The sequence below is a fragment of the Trichomycterus rosablanca genome, chromosome 6, assembly GCF_030014385.1.
Source record: "Trichomycterus rosablanca isolate fTriRos1 chromosome 6, fTriRos1.hap1, whole genome shotgun sequence".
NCBI classification, from domain to species: Eukaryota; Metazoa; Chordata; class Actinopteri; order Siluriformes; family Trichomycteridae; genus Trichomycterus; species Trichomycterus rosablanca.
In genome coordinates, this window is record NC_085993.1 from 27,901,107 (window position 1) to 27,924,444 (window position 23,338).

Here is a 23,338-nt window from a genome sequence, read left to right on the forward strand (position 1 = left end):
GTGGTATACGTCAATAGCCTGCTATGTCACAGGGGGAAATTAGCTATTTGAACATAGAATGGGACAAAGCCAACTAGCCATTTCTCTCTGCACACTCGGGGTCTTCGGGTTCTTATGGAAATCTCAGTGCCTTTTTTTCAACTTGAATGCATTTGAATTCTAATTTACATTGAGACCACAGAGGAAAAATACACACACTCAAAGCAGACTTCCGTAGTTCAGGAGAACATTCAAATTTGAAAAGCCAGGAATGAGAGGTTATTTGGATGATAAAGAACAGGACTGGTGTAGCGAGAACATTTTGTACGTTTGCCATTTCCTCAGCTGGTGCTTCAACTTTTAAAGCTGCAGTGTGTTTAATTTTTTGGTAATATTTAAATAACAACATAAGGCATGTGCTGCCTTTAGCTTTTTTGAATCTGAATCACATTCTTTTCAAGAATTTTTAAAGGCATGTGCATCTTAGAAGTTACATGCTGCAGCTTTAAAGACAGTACAACTACAAACCTATTTTCAAAAAAGCTGGGATAGTGGGTAAAGTGTACAATGTCTTTTACAGGTATTGTAAAACAGCACAAAATAAGATGTTTAATGTTTTACCTTATCAACTTAATAGATTTTTTTTTTTAATTTTCTATTTTTTCCCCACTTTTCCCCCCAATTTTTCTCCCCTAATCTAGTCGTGTCCAATTACCCTGATTGCATCCTCTATACTGATTCAACCCTTCACCGCTGACTGAGGACGCCTCTCAACTGACATACGCCCCCTCCGGCACGTACAGTCAGTACAGACTCTATTTTTCACCTGCACGAGTCATACACTGACGGGTATGTGCATGGAGGGCCAAATCCCCACAGCACCAGTTATGAGGACCTATGATCTGACTTTTTTACCCCGACTTTTTTAACTCTGAACAACAGCCAATCGTTGTTCATGCTGCCGCCCAGCCCAGTCGGAAAGTCAGAGCTAAGATTCGATACGATGTATTTGAAACCCCAACTCTGGTGCGCTGGCGTACTTTACCGCTGCGCCCCCTGAGCGGCGTAACTTAATTGATTTTTGTAAATATATGCAAATTACCAATTTAATATCTGTAACACGTTTAAAAAAGTTGGGACAAAAGCAATGTAAAACTGAGGAGCAAGGGGAATGATGAATAACACCTGTTCAAAGGGGAATATGTAATGCTAATACAAATGGGTATAAAAGGAGCATTGATGAAAGGTTCAGTTTATGAGCTGGATGGATCTGTGACAGTAAATAGCCTAACCAAACTGCAAAAAAAATCTGGAGAAATCTGTCTGTTGCAAATTAATGAATGCAAAATGACTCTACTACACCAAGCAGAGGCCATATGTTAACATCATCCAGAAACGGCATTTAGAAATGGCCAAAGTACATTTAAAATGGACTAATGAAATGTACGCTGTAATCCAACTATTCTACCCTTTAATATTTTTTTAAACCAATGTGATATGAAGATGTGTTAGTGAGTACATGCATATGTACACACATATGCTTTCTAGTGAGAAAGTGCCAGTGCTATACTGACCTGCCTGCAGTCAAGACCTGTCACCATTTGAAAATATGTGGCGCACTATGCACTTGGAAATCCAAGACTAGCAGCTAAAGTTTTGAATTCCACAACAGTGAAAACGTCCCTGTCCCAATTTTTGTTGAATGTGTTCAGCCAATAATTTTAGAATGGGATAAACATTAAATATCTTGAATTTGTATTGTTTTATTTTTAAATTAAGTCGATGTGTTCTGCCTTCAGCAGAAGAAAATCCCTGCACAAATGTTACTGTTTGAACTCCACTGTTTGAATGCTTGCACAAATGTAACTGTTTGACAATGTCACTCCACGTGAGTGAAGCTCACTGCACCATATATAGTAATAATCTTTAATCTGTAGACCTCTGTGACAGGGCTTATATTGTGCCTAATTAAAAGACAGATTTTATATTAGGCCAAAAGTTAATATTCAAATCAACTTAATAAGCATATACTATGCTTATTCCTAATTATATCAAAATGATGACTGCTCTAGATATATATATATACAGTGTATCACAAAAGTGAGTACACCCCTCACATTTCTGCAGATATTTAAGTATATCTTTTCATGGGACAACACTGACAAAATGACACTTTGACACAATGAAAAGTAGTCTGTGTGCAGCTTATATAACAGTGTAAATTTATTCTTCCCTCAAAATAACTCAATATACAGCCATTAATGTCTAAACCACCGGCAACAAAAGTGAGTACACCCCTAAGAGACTACACCCCTAAATGTCCAAATTGAGCACTGCTTGTCATTATCCCTCCAAAATGTCATGTGATTTGTTAGTGTTACTAGGTCTCAGGTGTGCATAGGGAGCAGGTGTGTTCAATTTAGTAGTACAGCTCTCACACTCTCTCATACTGGTCACTGAAAGTTCCAACATGGCACCTCATGGCAAAGAACTCTCTGAGGATCTTAAAAGACGAATTGTTGCGCTACATGAAGATGGCCAAGGCTACAAGAAGATTGGCAACACCCTGAAACTGAGCTGCAGCACAGTGGCCAAGATCATCCAGCGTTTTAAAAGAGCAGGGTCCACTCAGAACAGACCTCGCGTTGGTCGTCCAAAGAAGCTGAGTGCACGTGCTCAGCGTCACATCCAACTGCTGTCTTTGAAAGATAGGCGCAGGAGTGCTGTCAGCATTGCTGCAGAGATTGAAAAGGTGGGGGGTCAGCCTGTCAGTGCTCAGACCATACGCCGCACACTACATCAAATTGGTCTGCATGGCTGTCACCCCAGAAGGAAGCCTCTTCTGAAGTCTCTACACAAGAAAGCCCGCAAACAGTTTGCTGAAGACATGTCAACAAAGGACATGGATTACTGGAACCATGTCCTATGGTCTGATGAGACCAAGATTAATTTGTTTGGTTCAGATGGTCTCAAGCATGTGTGGCGGCAATCAGGTGAGGAGTACAAAGATAAGTGTGTCATGCCTACAGTCAAGCATGGTGGTGGGAATGCCATGGTCTGGGGCTGCATGGGTGCAGCAGGTGTTGGGGAGTTACATTTCATTGAGGGACACATGAACTCCAATATGTACTGTGAAATACTGAAGCAGAGCATGATCCCCTCCCTCCGGAAACTGGGTCGCAGGGCAGTGTTCCAGCATGATAATGACCCCAAACACACCTCTAAGACGACCACTGCTTTATTGAAGAGGCTGAGGGTAAAGGTGATGGACTGGCCAAGCATGTCTCCAGACCTAAACCCAATAGAACATCTTTGGGGCATCCTCAAGCGGAAGGTGGAGGAGCGCAAAGTGTCGAATATCCGCCAGCTCCGTGATGTCGTCATGGAGGAGTGGAAAAGCATTCCAGTGGCAACCTGTGAAGCTCTGGTGAACTCCATGCCCAGGAGAGTTAAGGCAGTTCTGGGAAATAATGGTGGCCACACAAAATATTGACACTTCAGGAACTTTCACTAAGGGGTGTACTCACTTTTGTTGCCGGTGGTTTAGACATTAATGGCTGTAAATTGAGTTATTTTGAGGGAAGAATAAATTTACACTGTTATATAAGCTGCACACAGACTACTTTTCATTGTGTCAAAGTGTCATTTTGTCAGTGTTGTCCCATGAAAAGATATACTTAAATATCTGCAGAAATGTGAGGGGTGTACTCACTTTTGTGATACACTGTATATAATTATATTAAGCTCTTATATTTTAATTACTTAAGTAAAATCTGTTCTTCAATGTTCTAAAATGCTAGTATCACAAGCAAGTGAGGTTATAGGTCAGAGTTCTTCATATCAGATTGTCAGCGTGTGATATTTATTCATTTTTTGTAATGACAAAGCATTTATTTAAATATAGTTATGTAATCAATTATGAAAATAAAATCATCTGGATATTTCTGTTTTTTGTGTGTTACCGTCTGAGTTTTTTTGTGCTACTGAATCAGCATATCTCTCACTTCAACGTTTGCTATTATTTATACTCAGCTGAAGTCAATAAAACTTAAAATAAGTAGTCATTTCTTTAGCAGGTGTTCAGCAACATTATTGCACAGCCATCCTATTTAAACACATGCAAAGTAATACATACACTATATTGCCAAAAGTATTCACTCACCCATCCAAATCATTGAATTCAGGTGTTCCAATCACTTCCATGGCCACAGGTGTATAAAACCAAGCACCTAGGCATGCAGACTGCTTCTACAAACATTAGTGAAAGAATGGGTCACTCTCAGGAGCTCAGTGAATTCCAGTGTGGTACTGTGATGCCACCTGTGCAACAAGTGAAATTTCCTTGTTACTTAATATTCCACAGTCAACTGTCAGTGGTATTATAACAAAGTGGAAGCAATTGGGAACGACAGCAACTGAGCCACGAAGTGGCGGATGCTGAGGCGCATATTGCGCAGAGGTCGCCAACTTTCTGCAGAGTCAATTGCTACAGACCTCCAAACTTCATGTGGCCTTCAGATTAGCTTCAGAACAGTGTGTAGAGAGCTTCATGGAATGGGTTTTCATGACCAAGTAGCTGCGTCCAAGCCTTATATCACCAAGCGCAATGCAAAGCGTCGGATGCAGTGGTGTAAAGCACGCCGCCACTGGACTCCAGAGCAGTCGATACGTGTTCTCTGGAGTGACGAATCATGCTTCTCCGTCTGGTAATCCGATGGACGAGTCTGGGTTTGGCGGTTGCCAAGAGAACGGTACTTGTCTGACTGCATTGTGCCAAGTGTAAAGTTTGGTGGTGTGGGGTTGATTTTCAGGAGTTGGGCTCGGCCCCTTAGTTCCAGTGAAAGGAACTCTTATGCTTCAGCATACCAAGAGATTTTGGACAATTTCATACTCCCAACTTTGTGGGAACAGTTTGGGGATGGCCCCTTCCTTCTCCAACATGACTGCAAACCAGTGCACAAAGCAAGGTCCATAAAGACATGGATAAGCGAGTTTGGTGTGGAAGAACTTCACTGAGTCCTGACCTCAACCCGATAGAACACCTTTGGGATGAATTAGAGTGGAGACTGCAAACCAGGCCTTCTCGTCCATCATCAGTGTCTGACCTCACCAATGCGCTTTTGGAAGAATGGTCAAAAATTCCCATAAACACACTCCTAAACCTTGTGGAAAGCCTTCCCAGATGAGTTGAAGCTGTTATGGCTGCGAAGGGTGGGCCGACATCATATTAAACCCTATGGATTAAGAATGGGACGTCACTCAAGTTCATATGTGTGTGAAGGCAGACGAGCGAATACTTTTGGCAATATAGTGTAGGTCATTTGTGATTATCAAAATTGTGGTAAAAATGGTAAAGTAATACTTTTACATAATTGTATTTTTAAGGTTCAAAACTAACCGCAAATATTTTCTGCAAGAACATTTAATCATCTGGCAAAAATGAAAATTACAGTAAAATAATCCATACACTTACTGCCAGCTGTAGAATTTTGGCACCTCTAGTAAAGATGGGTCCAAATGTTCTAAGGTCTTTGTAAGAAAATTATTTTACATTGTAAACAGCCTTGAAGCAGTAATTGCTGCCAAAGGTGCATCAACCAAGTATTAGGGTGTGTACAGATATGTAACCCCTAAATAAACCATTTTTGTCAATAAAATTGCATATTTTCTGTTTTCACTTGATAACTATTGGTGATTGTGTGTAGATGTTTGAGGCAAAAAAAGAACTCAATCTATTATAGAATGAGTCTGTAATGTAATAAAACGTGGTAAAAGGGGTGTGCAGACGTTCCGGCTTGACTGTATGTTGATCACACTCACAGTAAAAAGGAAGGTATGAGTGGCCAGTCACCAAGGATCACCGGGGAACTGCAGGCATAAATTAGGTTGTGGTGTTAGAATGTCTCTCTAACAATAAGATACCACTTACATAACCAGATTTTGCTAGAAGAAGAAAGAAAAAAGCCTTTGCTGTAATGCATCGCAAAAATCGCAAAGGGCTACAATTTGCCAAGTGTTACTGGAGCTTTCAGTGGGACTATGTTCTATGTCAGAAGAGATGAAAATACAGCTTTTTGGAAGCCAACATTAGAGGTGGGTTTGGAGCAGTTACAAAGATAGCCAGGCAGAAAAGTACAAAATTCACATTGAGTATCATTGTGGTAAATCTCTGGTGTTGTGGTTTGTTCTTTCAAAGGCTCTGGAATGTTTGGATGCATTAGGTAGCAGCAAATTTTATATCAAAAGCTACAGTGTATCACAAAAGTGAGTACACTCCTTACATTTCTGCAAATATTTCATTATATCTTTTCATGGGACAACACTATAGACATGAAACTTGGATATAACTTAGAGTAGTCAGTGTACAGCTTGTATAGCAGTGTAGATTTACTGTCTTCTGAAAATAACTCAACACACAGCCATTAATGTCTAAATAGCTGGCAACATAAGTGAGTACACCCCACAGTGAACATGTCCAAATTGTGCCCAAATGTGTCGTTGTCCCTCCCTGGTGTCATGTGTCAAGGTCCCAGGTGTAAATGGGGAGCAGGGCTGTTAAATTTGGTGTTTTGGGTACAATTCTCTCATACTGGCCACTGGATATTCAACATGGCACCTCATGGCAAAGAACTCTCTGAGGATGTGAGAAATAGAATTGTTGCTCTCCACAAAGATGGTCTGGGCTATAAGAAGATTGCTAACACCCTGAAACTGAGCTACAGCATGGTGGCCAAGGTCATACAGCGGTTTTCCAGGACAGGTTCCACTCGGAACAGGCTTCGCCAGGGTCGACCAAAGAAGTTGAGTCCACGTGTTCGGCGTCATATCCAGAGGTTGGCTTTAAAAAATAGACACGAGTGCTGCCAGCATTGCTGCAGAGGTTGAAGACGTGGGAGGTCAGCCTGTCAGTGCTCAGACCATACGCCGCACACTGCATCAACTCGGTCTGCATGGTCGTCATCCCAGAAGGAAGCTGACGCACAAGAAAGCCCGCAAACAGTTTGCTGAAGACAAGCAGTCCAAGAACATGGATTACTGGAATGCCCTGTGGTCTGACGAGACCAAGATAAACTTGTTTGGCTCAGATGGTGTCCAGCATGTGTGGCGGCGCCCTGGTGAGAAGTACCAAGACAACTGTATCTTGCCTACAGTCAAGCATGGTGGTGGTTGCATCATGGTCTTGGGCTGCATGAGTGTTGCTGGCACTGGGGAGCTGCAGTTCATTGAGGGAAACATGAATTCCAACATGTACTGTGACATTCTGAAACAGAGCATGATCCCCTCCCTTCGAAAACTGGGCCTCATGGCAGTTTTCCAACAGGATAACGACCCCAAACACAACCTCCAAGATGACAACTGCCTTGCTGAGGAAGCTGAAGGTAAAGGTGATGGACTAAACCCAATTGAGCACCTGTGGCGCATCCTCAAGTGGAAGGTGGAGGAGTTCAAGGTGTCTAACATCCACCAGCTCCGTGATGTCATCATGGAGGAGTGGAAGAGGATTCCAGTAGCAACCTGTGCAGCTCTGGTGAATTCCATGCCCAGGAGGGTTAAGGCAGTGCTGGATAATAATGGTGGTCACACAAAATATTGACACTTTGGGCACAATTTGGACATGTTCACTGTGGGGTGTACTCAGTTATGTTGCCAGCCATTTAGACATTAATGGCTGTGTGTTGAGTTATTTTCAGAAGACAGTAAATCTACACTGCTATACAAGTTGTACACTGACTACTCTAAGTTATATCCAAGTTTTATTTCTATAGTGTTGTCCCATGAAAAGATATAATAAAATATTTGCAGAAATGTGAGGGGTGTACTCACTTTTGTGATACACTGTAACTGCTTTAGCAATGTAGCTTAAACTAGGTTATGTTTGGATCTTTTTCAGCAGGAAAATGTCCAAAGCACACCTCAGACTCTGTTCACTGACCACAGAATCTGGCTGTCTCAGTCCCTTGGCCTAAACTCCATAGAAAACCTGTGGGATGAATTTATTAAAATTCAAGTTTTAGAAGCCATGTGTTTATTAGTCTTAATAAACAATATAGAAAAAAGACTGTGAGCTGTTATCTTAGAAAATGAAAATTGCTCAAAGCACTCAGTGGTAGCCTAGTGGGTAGAGCTTTGGGCTATCAACCGGAAGATTGGCGGTTCAAATCCAGGCCCTGCTATGCAGCCACTGTTGGGTCCTTGAGCAAGACCCTTAACCCTGTCTGCTCCAGGGGTGCCATAAGGTGGCTGACCCTGCACTCTGACCCCAGCTCCCAAAACAAGCTGGGATATGCGAAGAATTTCATTGTACTGTACAACTGTATATGTATATATGACAAATAAAGTATATCTTCTAAGTATATCTTCTAAATGAAGGCGACCCCAAAGCTGTAGTCTGTTTTTTTTTCATGCTTTTTATCATTGCCAATATCTGTGAAGGAAACTAAAGTTGTAGGGTACTTCTAATAATATTTACAAATTAAATGTAACTAAAGCATTTTACTTATTTTACTACTTCATATTGTAGTCTTCAGGTGGAAGGTAGAGGGCACAGGTTGAAAGAATGTGTAGCTGTCATATGCATGCATATGCAAAACTATGTTTTGAGTTTTCCAATGGGGGCATGGCTGTTTCCTGAGTTCTTTAGGCGTTTTGGATTGTAACTAGCCAGTGGACTTGTTAGCTGGATGAGTTGCACCTAAGCATTCTTGAGTTTCCTGGCAATCGGCATTGGCAATATAATGTGGTTGCCCATCTTTTCTGTTTTACGTCTCATTTATGGCTTTAGGTTTGCTTTAACTGATTTCTCGTGTGTTAAGTTTTTGTCACGTCAGTTCATTATTTTCCTTTGTTCTGCAGTTGGGTTCATTTTCTAATGTTGAGGTGTAAAACTGAGGTGCCACAAATACTAAATTCTCCTAGTTGTTCATGAACAAAGATGAACAAAGCCAAATCTGAGACTACACAAATAAAGCAAGATAAACATTTACCTTTATAATTAAGGCTAATAAGCCAAATAAACTACCAATTAAAGTAGCTACATACCTGCAAATACACAGATTCTTTGTTAGGGAAATACATTTTAAAAATTGTATCTGTAAACTGCCTGGTAAAGGACACATGTATTTTGCTTCCACACCCACATAGGGGGATGTTTATAAAGCAAAACTTTTTCCATGTATTACATTTATAAATTTGCAGACAATTGTTGCATTTTGGTGCACTCTTTAACTTTTTACAATTAGATGCATGCCTAAAAATCATTATTCTATTCTATCATTATTTTATTTAACCACAATTCTAAGTAGTATTACTGTGCAAGGTTTTATGAGGTCAGTGTAGGTGCATTTAGGTTATCTCTGCTCTCTGGAATGGAAGGAGTTGGTCCTTTAAGGGGACTGTAGTAAGAATAGCTGTTTTTGGGCACTCTGGTCCCGATTCATTTCTCTGTCACCTGCCACAGTTACCGCCGGAGCGACACAGACTAACATCCATTTTCAGGATGTTCACATAGTAGAATGGCTGGGTGTTTCCCCTGTCTGAACACACCACCTCATAATCCATGTCTTCAAAACGCAGTGTAACCTCAAAAGGCCAGTGCCACTTGCCGATCATCTTAGAGGTGGATGTGGGACACAATAACAGAATTGTTCCTATTGTATAACTGTTGCTGCCATTCATAATTCCATTGATAAATAAACCAATGCATGCAACTTTGTTGTACCTTGTTTTTTGTAGGGGGTGGGACTGTTTTCCAGCTTTCCTCTACAATATTTAACACCACCCGAGGTTTATGGCTATATAAAAGTTCAAAAGGGAAAAATCCTGTAGACGACTGGGATACCTTCTACATGACAAACAATAGGGGCTCAAACCATTTACTCTAATTTTTACTGTTTTTGTAAACAAATTTATTGATCATGTTTTTAAGTGTTTTATTAAAATGTTACACCAGCCTGTCTATCTGAGGATGGTACACGCTGGTGGAAAAAAACCCTAATTTGCACTAATCCGTACAGTTAGAATAGTGTGTGACAATTTATGTGCCTTGGTCAGTCAGGACCTCTTTGGGATCCTGATTTAGGAGAAACATAACAACAATGACTAATACAAACCTGCACCCTCATGCTGAATTTTCTAAAAGGTCAACATCTAGTTGTTTGGCCATGAGGTTATAGTGAGCCACCTGAAAGCAACTGGGTTACGACTTTACCTAATTGAGTGTCCTAGCTTGGTGAAGTATGCTTCATCCCTCTACATTTTACATTTGCATTTTGGCATTTAGCAGATGCTTTAATCCAAAGCGACATACAGTACTGTGACAGTATACTGTGTAAGCAATTGAGGGTTAAGGACCTTGCTCAAGGGCCCAACAGTGGCAACCTGGAAGTGGTGGGACTTAACCCAGCGATCAATTACTAGTCCAGTACCTTAACCGCTAGGCTACAAGTGCCCTCTATTCTTCACCATTTCTCTTTTGAGTTGGTCAGGAGCGTTGGTTATTTTTGCTTTAAGGGAGAGGAGAGCTCCAGCTAGCCTCCGGATAAATGTTAGAACAGGCTGTGTTCCCTGTCACAGGTCAGTAACCCAAGAACCATAAAAATTGGTATGCCATGACACTGCCTGAAGTCAAGCAAGCATGACTTTGGGCGTCACCACAGGCTTAAAGGATGTTTCAACTTAACACTGTAGCTTAACTGAAGTTTATTGCTTAAAACAAACTTTTCCATTTTGTACAGAAGCTTCCAAGTAAATTGGTAATTTAAACTTTGACTCTGGACAGTGTCATCCATGTCCTTGATTTGTATATGACCAATTCGGGCAATTTTCCTGTCAGCATAAGGTGATAGTTTATGTTTTCTTCTTAACCTTGGCAGGATACCACTGTTTAAGTATTTTAATGGGGGCAAACTTACCCTATTTTTATGGACACAAAAGTGAACAGTAATTAATTGATTAATTAATTCATTGTCTGTTTTACCACTGCTTTATACTAGTAAGGGTCTAATTGGGCAAGAGACACCCTGGACAGGTCACCAGTCCATCACAGGACACACTTAGGGCAATGTTTAGTAGTTTCAATTGGCTGCATGTCTTTGGACTTGTGGGAGGAAACTGAAGCACCCAGAGGAAAGCCACATGGACACAGGGAGAACATACAAACTCCGCACAGAAATGACCACTAGGCTAGGCAAATTAACCTAGGCCCTTCTCGCTGTGAGGCGACAGTGCTACCCTCTGCACTACTGTGCCATCTAGAAATATAAACAGCTGTAGCCAATCACAATCACTAATAAAATATTAGAAGGCTATTTCACAAGGTTAAATGATGTTATAGACCATTTCACACCACAAAGATAATAAAGTTGCGTTCTGTAATGTGTTTAATTGGGCTGGGGTTCTGCCATGCCAAACTTGTCTTTATGGATGTTGCATACAGAAGCACTCTCATGCTAAAATAGAAAAGGACATTCAAATTAAGTTGGAAGCATTACATAATTGACACCTGTACCTAAACTCATACAAATCCAACTTACAACTAAAACTGAATGCATGTGACCTTAGAAAGCAACATACATCATTATGACTATAACAATATGGGATCAGGAATACTTTAGAAAATCTTTACTATGTAAATCAGAAGCTTTCACTTAACATCTAGAAATGCCGCTTACTTTTCAGGGCTCAAACTTATCTGGCATAGACACGCACAAAGTGAAAACATGATGTGGTCTGACAAATGCACCTTTTAAACTGTTAAATAATGGATTTATTTTCTGGCCAAAGTCTAAAAGGATCTTGACTGTTACCACTGTAAAGTTCAAAAGCCAGTATAGTATGGTTGTTATGGTTCCAGCTTGCCTGTCTCCTGTAACACATGATTCCTGTGTTTTGTTTATGTACCATGCCCCCTTGGTTCCGTGAGGACATGACTTAATGCTCCTGTTTATGTTCCATGCCTCCTTTGTCTCCGCCCAAGTCAAATGATTTGCCCTCATGTTCACGATCACCACCTGTTCCTTGTTATTCAATGATTGTCGTGTATGTTTCCCATGTTTCCTTGTACATGTTGAGGGCTGTTAGGATTAAGTGGACTAGCACAGCCATAAATCCTTGTTGAAGTTATGCTAGATTTCTTGTGTCTAGCCATAGTATAATCTTCATTTCCTTGTTATAGCCTAGCCACCTTGAGATCCTTGTACCTGGTCATTGCCTAGGATTTGTAAAGTTTTAGTCATTGTCTTTGTCACACTCATAAATTAGTTTTTGTTTATGTACTGTTAGTGCCTTGCCCCTTGTGTCATTGTTAACCATTAGCTTAGCTATAGCTTAGGGATTAGCATATTGGTTTACTGTGGGGGGGAAAAAAGCATTATGTTAACCATGTCCAAAAGCTGTCCAAAAGTTCTCTGAGCTCTGAGGCATCTGGGATGGACCATCTCACAATGGAAGAGTGTATTGTGGTCAGACAAATCAGTATTTCAGATCTTTTTGTTAAAAAAATTGACTCAGTGTGCTCCAGACAAAAGACAAAAAGGACCATCAGCACCAAGTCCAAAAGCCAGGATCTGTCATGGTATGGGGTTGTGTCAGTGCCCTTGACAAAGGTAATTTACACTTTTGCAATGGCAGCATTAAAGCAGAAAAGATTTTAAAGCAGTATACACTGCCTTCAAGATGACATCTTTTTCAGGAACATCCATGCACTTTCCATAAAGACATTGAAAAATCACATGCTGCACACATTACAAAGGAATAACTGTGGAAGAAGAGGGTACAGGTACTGGACTGGTCTGCCCGCAGTCCTGACCTGTCCCCAATAGAGAATATGTGGATAATTAGAAACAAAAAATGTGACAAAAACCCTGTACTGTTGCACATCTTAAGACGTGTTTGCAGGAAGAATGGGACAAAATAACACCTGAAACACTAAATCACTTGGCATCCTCTGTGCCAAAATATCATTTAAGTGGTGTGGGAAATAATGGCAAAACACTTCATGAACCAAGGTTGTAGATCAGCAGGTTACTCTCCATATCAGGCTACACACACACCAAGCTGTTGTGTCCCAAATAATATCCTATATTCGAAGTAGTGTTCTAAATTAGGTTTCTAAAAATGATAATGTAATTATTTTGAGCACAGTAGTGGATATTGCAGCCTTAATTTGCAGCCTTGTTTGGATATTTCAACCAATTATTTCATGTTATATACATATACACTGATCAGCCATAACATTAAAACCACCTCCTTGTTTCTACACACATTGTCCATTTTATCAGCTCCACTTACCATATAGAAGCACTTTGTAGTTCTACAATTACTGACTGTAGTCTATCTGTCTCTCTGCATGCTTTTTTAGCCCCCTTTCATGCTATTCTTCAATGGTCAGGACTCTCCCAGGACCACTACAGAGTAGGTATTATTTGGGTGGTGGATCATTCTCAGCACTGCAGTGACACTGACATGGTGGTGGTGTGTTAGTGTGTGTTGTGCTGGTATGAGTGGATAAGACACAGCAATGCTAATGGAGTTACTCACTGTCACTGCTGGATTGTTTTTGATCCACCAACCAAAAACATCCAGTCAACAGCACCCTGTGGGCAGCGTCCTGTGACCACTGATGAAGCTCTAGAAGATGACCAACTCAAACAGCAGCAATAGATCGTCTCTGACTTTACATCTACAAGGTGGACCAACTAGGTAGGAGTGTCTAATAGAGTGGACAGTGAGTGGACACAGTATTTAAAAACTCCAGCAGCGCTGCTGTGTCTGATCCACTCATACCAGCACAACACACACTAACACACCACCACCATGTCACTGCAGTGCTGAGAATGATCCACCACCCAAATAATACCTATTCTGCAGTGGTCCTGTTAGGGTCCTGACCACTGAAGAACAACATGAAAGGGGCTAACAAAGCATGTAGAGAAACAGATGGACTACAGTCAGTAATTGAAGAACTACAAAGTGCTTCTATATGGTAAGTGAAGCTGATAAAATGGGTGTAGAAACAAGGAGGTGGTTGTAATGTTATGGTTGTATGTTATGAGTTATTGTCATTGGCTATTTTTTCATTGATTGATTTGTTAAGGAGGCTAACTTGTAAAAAACAGCAAACAAGTCAAGGTAGTTTAAGTTTAAATTGCTAGAAGATGTTACACTGACAGTGTTGCATGCGTCTGCGCTGTTTGCAGATTTTCACTCAGAGACTTCAATCTTGGTACCGAAGCAGCATGATCCGGAGGATGTTGTCCCACCTTGATGTACTGCACGTGCAGTTTTACTTTGGATGAATTGTATGTACCAAGACTTACTAGCAACACAACTGAACATAATTTCAGGTAAAACATGAAGTTACTGATAACGCTCCTGTTGTGCAATTAAAATTTGATTATTCAGCACATGAAGGTAGGATGAAGTTAACATATTTGTTGGTAACACTGGTGCCACAAAGTGTGTGTGTGTGTGTGTGTGTGTGTGTGTGTGTGTGTGTGTGTGTGTGTGTGTGTGTGTGTGTGTGTGTAAATGGCTGGCTTTCTCTGTTGCTTCAATACCAATGCAAACAGAATCAAAATAATCATCCAACAACTGTAATAATGTTGTGGTAATGAATGCAGTTTGTAAATAGTTGGTGTATGACGCCCCTTTGTGTAAAGCTAAGGAATATTACACATTTCTCCTTAAATGTAATGACTGCAAAATTGTTATACATTATAATTTATATTGAAAGAAAAATAGAGAAAAATAGAAATTATGGTAACCCACTGCTCTTATTGCAATAAACACAATATTAAAATTGCAATGAAAACAGTGTGTGTGTCTGTGTCTGTGGGTTATATATATTTTTTCATTAAACTTTGTTTGGCAAGCATATACAAATCAGACAGCAAATGGTAATAACCAGTTTAATGTCATACTGCATGGTACCATTTTCTTTAATACTGATCACCGGTTTTTCATGGTAAATGTACATTCACAACACAGTAATACTACTTATTATTATGATTATCCAAGCAGATGAATACGAAATATGAATATAAAATTAACCAGGCTAATATATAACAATTTAAAGCTTATTTGTGTATTTTTAAAGAATTAAAAACTGTATCAACATTGTGATTATGTGAACACTAGGTGGCTGTACTGCATTGGTGTAGATATTTTTTTACACACCAGGAGTCATTTGTGATTCGTAAATATAGTATACAAGTCAAATTTGTTTTCAGATCTGATGTCATGGGTCCTAAAAGATACAAAATTTAAATGAAAGAGCACCGTCTGTGTAATTTGGTAAGGCACTAAATCAGTGGGTTTCCTGTGACCTACTGACAGAGAATGAGCCTGAGTGTATTTTGCTGTGATCTGCTTGTACTTTATGTAGGGCTGCACAATTTGTCCTTTTATGTTAATTGTGATATATGTATATATATATATATATATATATATATATATATATATATATATATATACATATATACATACATATATCACAATTAACATAAAAGGACAAATTATATATATATATATATATATATATATATATATATATATATATATATATATATATATATATATATATATATATAAAACACGTAACCAAACAAACCATTCACAGCATCCTGTCCAATCTCTTGAGAGTTTAGATCAATTATAGCTTGCTTAAAATACAGTATACAAATATTGTAAAGGCAAATCATTAGGTATTTTCCTATGTATTTTTATGCAATACTCACAAAATCCAATGCATAGATTCACAATGGTATGTATCATGCAGCTCTGTGTAAATACTTCAGCTTTTTATTAAAGCATTAGTCTTGATGAAAGGTGGACACTTTAAAAAAAAAGGTCTTATAGCACCGAAGAGAAAAACTATACACACTAAACACATTATGTTCCATACAAAAATGGGAAAAAAGTTAGTTTAAAGTCTTTGCACAGCTTCCATGCATCTTTCTGCCAAGATTTCCACAACACCTATTCTATTACCCATCACCTAACTTCATATCATATGCTGGGTTTCACATTAATAAGTCACTATGTCCATTTAATTCTACAAATACAAGCATTCATACACAAGAATTCTGGTGGCTTGATTAAGAAGTTATGACTTTAGGCACTTTCAGTTTTGCGGTGCAGAAGGTGCCTCCATCTCCAGGAAATCAATGTACTGACTGCAGTTGGGGTCACCCCTTACCACTGGAGAGGTCAGGATTTGTCTGCCTGTGTGAGGGTTTACACACCAGCACTCACCCCGGTGTCCATTTACAGACATCTTACACTGAAACACATAAAATTCATTGTTATTTAATCAGATTATGTATTGTCAGATTATTCCACTCTCAACCACCAGACATCAGCTCTAGACATTTACCACAATCCAAAAGCTGTTGTAAATAAGGCAAGATTTTGATCACATTTCATAAACTGTCAAAGTGGACGCCACAAATGCTGGGGCCAGCCCACTCATTGATTGCTGTCTCCAGCTTTTTTTTTAGGTTCCTCTCTTTACTCTATTCTGAGAACTTGGTTGTTCAAGGCAAGTAATCAGAACTGTAACTTTGGCCATATAATATAATGATTCAAATTCTAAGTTGTGACAATAATTACAGAGCTGAAATAGAAAGCTTCGATAGTAAAAGAGCTGAAGTTAAATCATTTCCAAAGAAACTGTATATCCAATTAAAATAAAAATGATTCTTACTTGTAAAAGTGCTCAAAGACAGCTTTACCTGTTTCATGTTGTACTGGCCCTTCTTGTCACAGTTGGGTATCTGCATAGAATAGAGATCCTCCAAAGGGCCACGATTGTCACGGAAGGGCATTTTGGAGATCCTCTCCAGCACTTGTTCTAGCTCCTGCTGACACTGACTCTGACATACCAAAAAAAAAACAAATGTTAAAACATACATTGAATATTTAACAGAAAATTATTTAAGTTTTGCAGCCTATATGCAGTGTAACTAACACATACAGTATGTGTGTGTATTACATGGGATCTTTAAAAAGTTTCCGTACTTTTATATTTTGGTTGGAAACGGTGAGGGCGGGAGGAGTAGTAATTGGTCGTGTCTGAGAGACTGAGAGAGAGCTTATAGTCCGGATTCAGCACCATCTGATTTCCACCTTTTAGACAGCTCAAAAAAGCTTTAAGAGGACGAAGATTTTCATGTGATGATGATGTATCAGTGGCTATGTGCTCAACCAAAAAAATTTTTTGCTGATGGCATTAACAAGTTTGTACGACGCTGGGAAAAATGCATCGGAAGGTGACAGTGTAGAAAAGTGATGTAATCTGTTTTTGAAATTATTATTAAATAGAGTTGGGCAGCACGGTGGCTCGGTGGGTAGCACTGTCGCCTCACAGCAAGAAGGTCCTGGGTTCGATCCCCAGGTGGGGAGGTCCGGGTCCTTTTTGTGTGGAGTTTGCATGTTCTCCCCATGTCTGCATGGGTTTCCTCTGGGGGCTCCTGTTTTATCCCAAAGACATGCAAGTAAGGTGAATTGCAGATACAAAATTGTCCATGACTGTTTGACATTAAAAAAACTTGTGAACTGATGAATCTTGTGTAACGAGTAACTACCTGCTCTCTTATGAATGTAACCAAAGTGTGTAAAACGTGATGTTTAAATCCAAATAAATAAATAAATAATAGTTATTAAGTGTAAAAACCTTACATTAAAAAGAAATCAATGCATCTACCAAATTAATTTAATCTTAAAAATGGTATTTGACCTCACACATGCATATAAGTTAAAAGCGGCTGTTTTAAATACAAACCTTAGTGAGCTGATGCAAAGCTATGCAGAAACTTTCTTGAAATGGTCCATGCAAAAATCGTCTTTTTCCTATGCCACCCCTTCACCCCACTTACCAATTTCTAAGCAGGCTATGCTCAATAAAACTACCAAGAGAAAATCTTTAAAAATTAAAAAAATAAAATAATGTTGTGCTTTTAATTTCGTGAAACATGACTGCACCCTTGTGCACAAAGCAAGGTCAATAAAGATATAGCTGGGTGAATTTAGTGTGAAGGAACTGTTGTGGCACAGCCTTAACCTCAGGCTAATAAAACAGCTTTGACCTTACCACTGCCTGAACTCACAAATGCTCATTTGAATCAATGGGCACAAATTCCCTCAGAGACACACAAAAACTTTGTGGCCAGAAGAGCTGGCCAGGAGAGCTAAAAAGAGAGTGTTCTCCTTATTAATGCCTGTGGTTTTGGAATAGGATGTCCAACAAACTTATGGTTAGATGTCCACATACTTGGGTCATTTAGTATATTTTACTAGAACGTTTATGAACAAGAAATTGCTATAGTCCTGATAAAGTGTTTAGTTTCATGTTTATTATGAAAGGCAGCTGAGTAACCTGAGTGTGTGTGTAAGATAAAAAAGAGAAACAGACCAGACTTTGTTTCAAGACATTAATAACCTTTCCTAATGGATCAAAAAGAGGCATGCCAGTGGGAACATACTGTGTCAGATTTTGCAAATTACCCAAATGAAACACTATACCATTATCTAGGCATCCACCCAAGCTCATAAAACCAATCACAACAAACCACATGCAGAGAGAAAACCAATTAACCTACTACAATAATTCACTACACTGGCGAATCAGCGACTGTAGCAAAAACGCACATCTAAGACCAGATTTTTATGTCATCCTGCACTGGAGACCAAAGAAAGTCTCAAGAGAAAACCCAGACAGACAGTAAAAACCATCAAAACCAGGTCCCCAGAACCCACTTGCTGCGCTGTATTCTTTCTACTAGTCTTAGATTTGCAAATATAAATACTGTGTACGAGGGATCCTCAAAACGTTTCTGCACTTTTATATTTTAAAATAGAGTTTAAAAAACTGCGTAAATAAATATTTTGATATTTATAAACACACACATACTGTAGATTTTTTCCAAAGATGAAGATGAACTGTCTATATAGATTCATAATGGAACTGCCATTCAAAAACCTTCAACATAGGTGCTTGGGTAGCACAGTGGTCTAATGTGCTAGCCCCCACTGTGGAGGGCTCGAGTTCTTAAGTTCAAAACTTAGCAGGCATTCAACACGCACAAACGACTGTGTTTCATGCCGCTGCAGTCTGGTCAAGTGTTGGATGATTCATAAAGGGCAGAGAGGGACGTTGTGCATCACAGCCCTCTGTGAGAGTTTGCTGCTGGCAGTACAAAAGAAGCAGCCGATAACTGCATGTGTGTCAGAGGAGGCATGTGATACTCATAGTGATATGCAACAGGGAATTCTGGAAACAGCTAGATTTGGAGAAGGGGGCTTGTCCATAGTGGCTTGAGCACTTATATGGTGGAAATCATTAGATTTAATAATTGTTTTACATGGTGGTATAACAGCCAGAAACTGTAAAAAAAAATTACAAGGCCAGGTGCACACTATGACGCAATCAGTTTTTACTTTTTCTTTTGTTTATACATGGTGCTAATCATTCAATTTTTCCGGTGCACCTGTTGATATAGTGAAGCCGATAAAGTGAAGCACCTCTCTTGGGTTTAATCACCAGTTTTGAACATCATGGGAATTTCTGAAGCACAGACTGTAATTCACCTTTATCCCTCAAAAAATGGGAAACTGTCTTCTATAAAAAGGGTCTAATTTCCTATCACAAACTATTTATGACCTATGACAGCATTCCAAGGAGAATTAAGGTTGTGTTGGAGGCAAATGCAGACCCTGTGCCCTAAAATTAATAATTTGTTACCTTTACATTTTGCCGAGGCCCATGCTGACAGGTAGATTTTGTGGTTATGCCCACTTTAATGGCATGTCGAAACTGGCCACATTGCACAACGTGATGCAGCACGTCATCTGGGTATCTTTCGGATATTGGAAAAAATCCTTTTGGTCACAAACTGTATATTTCATACTGATTTGTGGCACCATTAGTACATGAGTAGTATGTAGTAGGCTGTTTTGAACACACTGTAGGTATAAGTAGGTCAAACAGGTGTGGCACTTTTAGTAAGACATCACAGCAGTCAAATGACCGGTGCGTGGTCCTTCCAATGTTGAAACACAAAATTGTTTTAACTATTTTACATATTACCGCTTATCCTCATTTATGAATACGTACCAGTTTGATGCGTGGCACCTTGGCTTCCTCCACTTTATACTTCATCTTGGTCTTCATCTGCTGTCGGTGGTGGATGACAGCGCTCTCTTTAGGGCCCATCCACTGGCTGTCTTTTGTAGGCCTCCTGATAGGAGGAACCTCAGTGTGACCCGTTTCCTGGAGCTCCAGCATCTCGCCTGCCCAGAGACAATCAGAAATAATCATTTTAGGGGCTGGAATTGTTTTACACGCACTGTAGATGCACTCATGCACAAAAGTTCATTTCAGAATCCTAGTCTGACTCAGACTTTCCTTAAACAGACACTAACAAGGCTTACATCAAGCAGCATTTCATGGTCTTGTGATTCCTCCTCAAACTATACAAACAATCAGAAAGACCCACTGGAGTTGTTGGTTTTTGTAAGAATACTGAGAAAGAATAACAGGACCAGCCACAGTGGGCACATAGTTGGCGGCCACAAGGTTATTTCTTCATAATACAAAAGCAAGGCTCAAAGGGAAAATAAAACAGAGGCAAGTCATGAAATCTGTTTGGAAAGCAATGTTGATTGAAGTCACACATACCACTGTAGTTTAATTGCCTTCCTCCCATTCTTTTGTAGTTTAGATGGCTGAATGATTTACCAGCAAAAAAAAAAAACATGAAGAGGAAGGATGCAGGGGGCAGATATGGCTTAGCACTTTGTTTTCATGGGAAGCAGGTAGCAGCTATAATTATACCACATAAACAAAATGCTGGCTGCAGTCTTACTTCTTGCTTGCCTACATTAGCATACAAGACTAAGACACTCGGCAGGGGAGTGCTGAGAATTTGCAGAATTATGTGACTTCTTCGAAATGTGAGTCTTGATTTATTTACACAGTGGAAGTTGGCATCCTCCTGCATCCATTTTTTGGCCTGCATTACACAGAGAGAGGATGTAGACTTTAATCATTCATGAATCTGCTGCTCCCTTTAGAATATCTCCATTCTTCTGACTGCCTTTTCTTTTCATTCCTGCTCTGTGTGGATTGTTGAGGGTATTACATTTTTAGAGGTGTAAACACATTTTTACATAAACATGCAATTTTTTATTTATTTAAACCATGTCCAAGGACAATCCTTATTTCTACATAGCTGAAAGATGCTGCTGGGTTTCCTGTGAATTTTATGGTGTTCACACATCATCCCAGTCACATGCAAAATATACAAAATGTAAAATGAAATTTAAGATGTACGTGATTAAGTAAATATAGAAGTGAGTGCTATTCAGAATGTGTTTCCACTTATATTTTTGTGTTTTCAAGTGCCACCAGGCCCACCTTGATCCTGACCAGGATAGTGCAAAAAAATTTAATCAGTAAATGAGAATGAGGAAACAATATACAACCCTATTACCAGGACAAACTGGAACATGCAATAAAAATAAAAATCTGTATAAAATAAAATTTGTATTCTATTAAACCTTTATTTAACTAACAAAAATACAATAATTTTCAAAGCAAACTCACTCTGTGTCTAGGAAGTTACACTGTTGTAGTGTGTGCAAAATGAGACCTCTTATTATCCTGCTGAAATAACCATAGACTTTGCAGAGAAAAGACACGCCTTTATGGAAGCATATGTCTTTCAAAAATTCCAATATACACTGACCAGGCATAACATTATGACCACTGACAGGTGACGTAAATAACACTGATTAGCTCTTAATCAGGGCACCTGTAAGGATATATTAGATAGCAAGTGAATAAGCATGAAAAATTTTTGAGGATTTGAGCGGGTTTGACAAGGGCCAAATTGTGATGGCTAGACGACTGGGTCAGAGCACAAAACTGCAGCCCTTGTGTGTGTTCCAAGAGCTGAGATTCGATACAATGTATTCAAAATCCCAGCTCTGGTGTGCTAGCGTATTTTATCGCTGCGCCACCTTAGTGGTGGGTTGCATTTCTCGATGCAGCAGATTACTGACTATTAAAAAAAGTTTTCTGAAGTACTCTTGAGTCCATGTATTTATTGTAGTAGCATAAAGGTTTCTCATGCATTGTGGTTCAAGCGTTACACTTTGAACAGTGGTCTGTGGCCTTGCTCTAAACTGACTGAGACTTCTCTTAATCTTATCACAATATTATATACAGTAAATAGTAAAAACACCTAAAATGTTTGCAATCTTGTATTGAGAAATGCTCTTTTTGAAGACTGTCAGTTACACAATCTTCTCACATGTTAATAATTTACTTGCTTATTGTGTAATGTCTCAAAACAGTGAACCTTGAATATTCTATTAAGTTTTCACTTTTATTCTGCCTTATCCAAACTTTACTTGAGTGTGTTATTTATACAATTCAAAATGTGTATATATTTACAAAATACAACATTAAAAGTCTTTTCTTTGCCGTTTTGTCAGCAAAATAAATGTTCAAGAGAATTGACAAACCACACATTTGATCTTATTGTATTTTAAAAAATCTATTACTATTACAGTCTATTCTTGCTGGATAATAATAACAAACTTCAGTGTGTGTGGAAATAGAGAGCCACTGATGCATAGTCGTTGCAACTATGGTGTGAAAGCTAGCTGTGCTGAAAGTTTACTTTTAATAATATTCAGTTACTATACAGCAGACATTAACTAAGTGTTAAACATTAGCAAGCAGTCATGGCTTAACTGAGATATCATCCTGTAATGAGAAAATAGCAGCAGAAGAAAACAGACATTGCAACATGGTGTTCTTTACCTATGGTTTTTGTTATATTCTCATAACAGGACACTTTGTTGGGTGTTATCTTACGTATTTTATGATGTAATACTTGATAGTACTTTTCCACAGGTAAAAATTCCACTTAGCTACAGCCACTTCCCAATTGTTGACATATAAGATGGCATATAATTTATGATATTAATTTATGTTTTTCTTAAAACATCAGCCCACATTTTAATACATTTTCACATTAAAGTTTGCTGATCGGAGGCGCACAGGTGGCACATTTTTAACTCGTCATTTCGAATCTCAGCTCTACTATCCGGCCGGCTAGGTGCCTACATGAACAACAATTGGCTGTTGTTCATACAGGGTGGGAGCCGGACAGGAATTCCTCATAACTGATGCAATTACGACCTCTGCTGGCTAAATGATGGCGCCTGCATGCAGGTATCGAGGTATAATGCGTTGATCCGGGTGTGGCTCTCCGAACACAAAAGCTAATCCACATATGAACTCGCCTTGTGCAGGTGAAAAGATGCAGTGGGCTACTGCACATGTGTCAGAAGG

At 39.2% G+C, this 23,338-nt stretch overlaps 2 protein-coding genes across 2 annotated transcripts in view; one reads left to right on the forward strand and one right to left on the reverse strand.

Moving 5' to 3' along the window:
• The first annotated feature begins 14,305 nt into the window (after positions 1-14,305).
• Positions 14,306-23,338, forward strand: part of stk11ip (serine/threonine kinase 11 interacting protein) — a 113,446-nt gene continuing 104,413 nt past the window's right edge. Inside the window, exon 1 of the mRNA XM_062997640.1 lies at positions 14,306-14,321. The gene's annotated coding sequence lies outside the window, so the exon portion shown is untranslated. The remainder of the gene's footprint in view (positions 14,322-23,338) is intronic.
• The window catches only part of igfbp2a (insulin-like growth factor binding protein 2a), a 44,396-nt gene continuing 36,614 nt past the window's right edge, over positions 15,557-23,338 (reverse strand). Inside the window, exons 2-4 of the mRNA XM_062997637.1 lie at positions 20,090-20,265; positions 16,710-16,850; positions 15,557-16,258 (exon numbers count right to left, since the gene is read on the reverse strand). Of these exons, the coding sequence (XP_062853707.1) occupies positions 16,100-16,258; positions 16,710-16,850; positions 20,090-20,265 (476 nt within the window). The 3' untranslated portion in view covers positions 15,557-16,099. The remainder of the gene's footprint in view (positions 16,259-16,709; positions 16,851-20,089; positions 20,266-23,338) is intronic.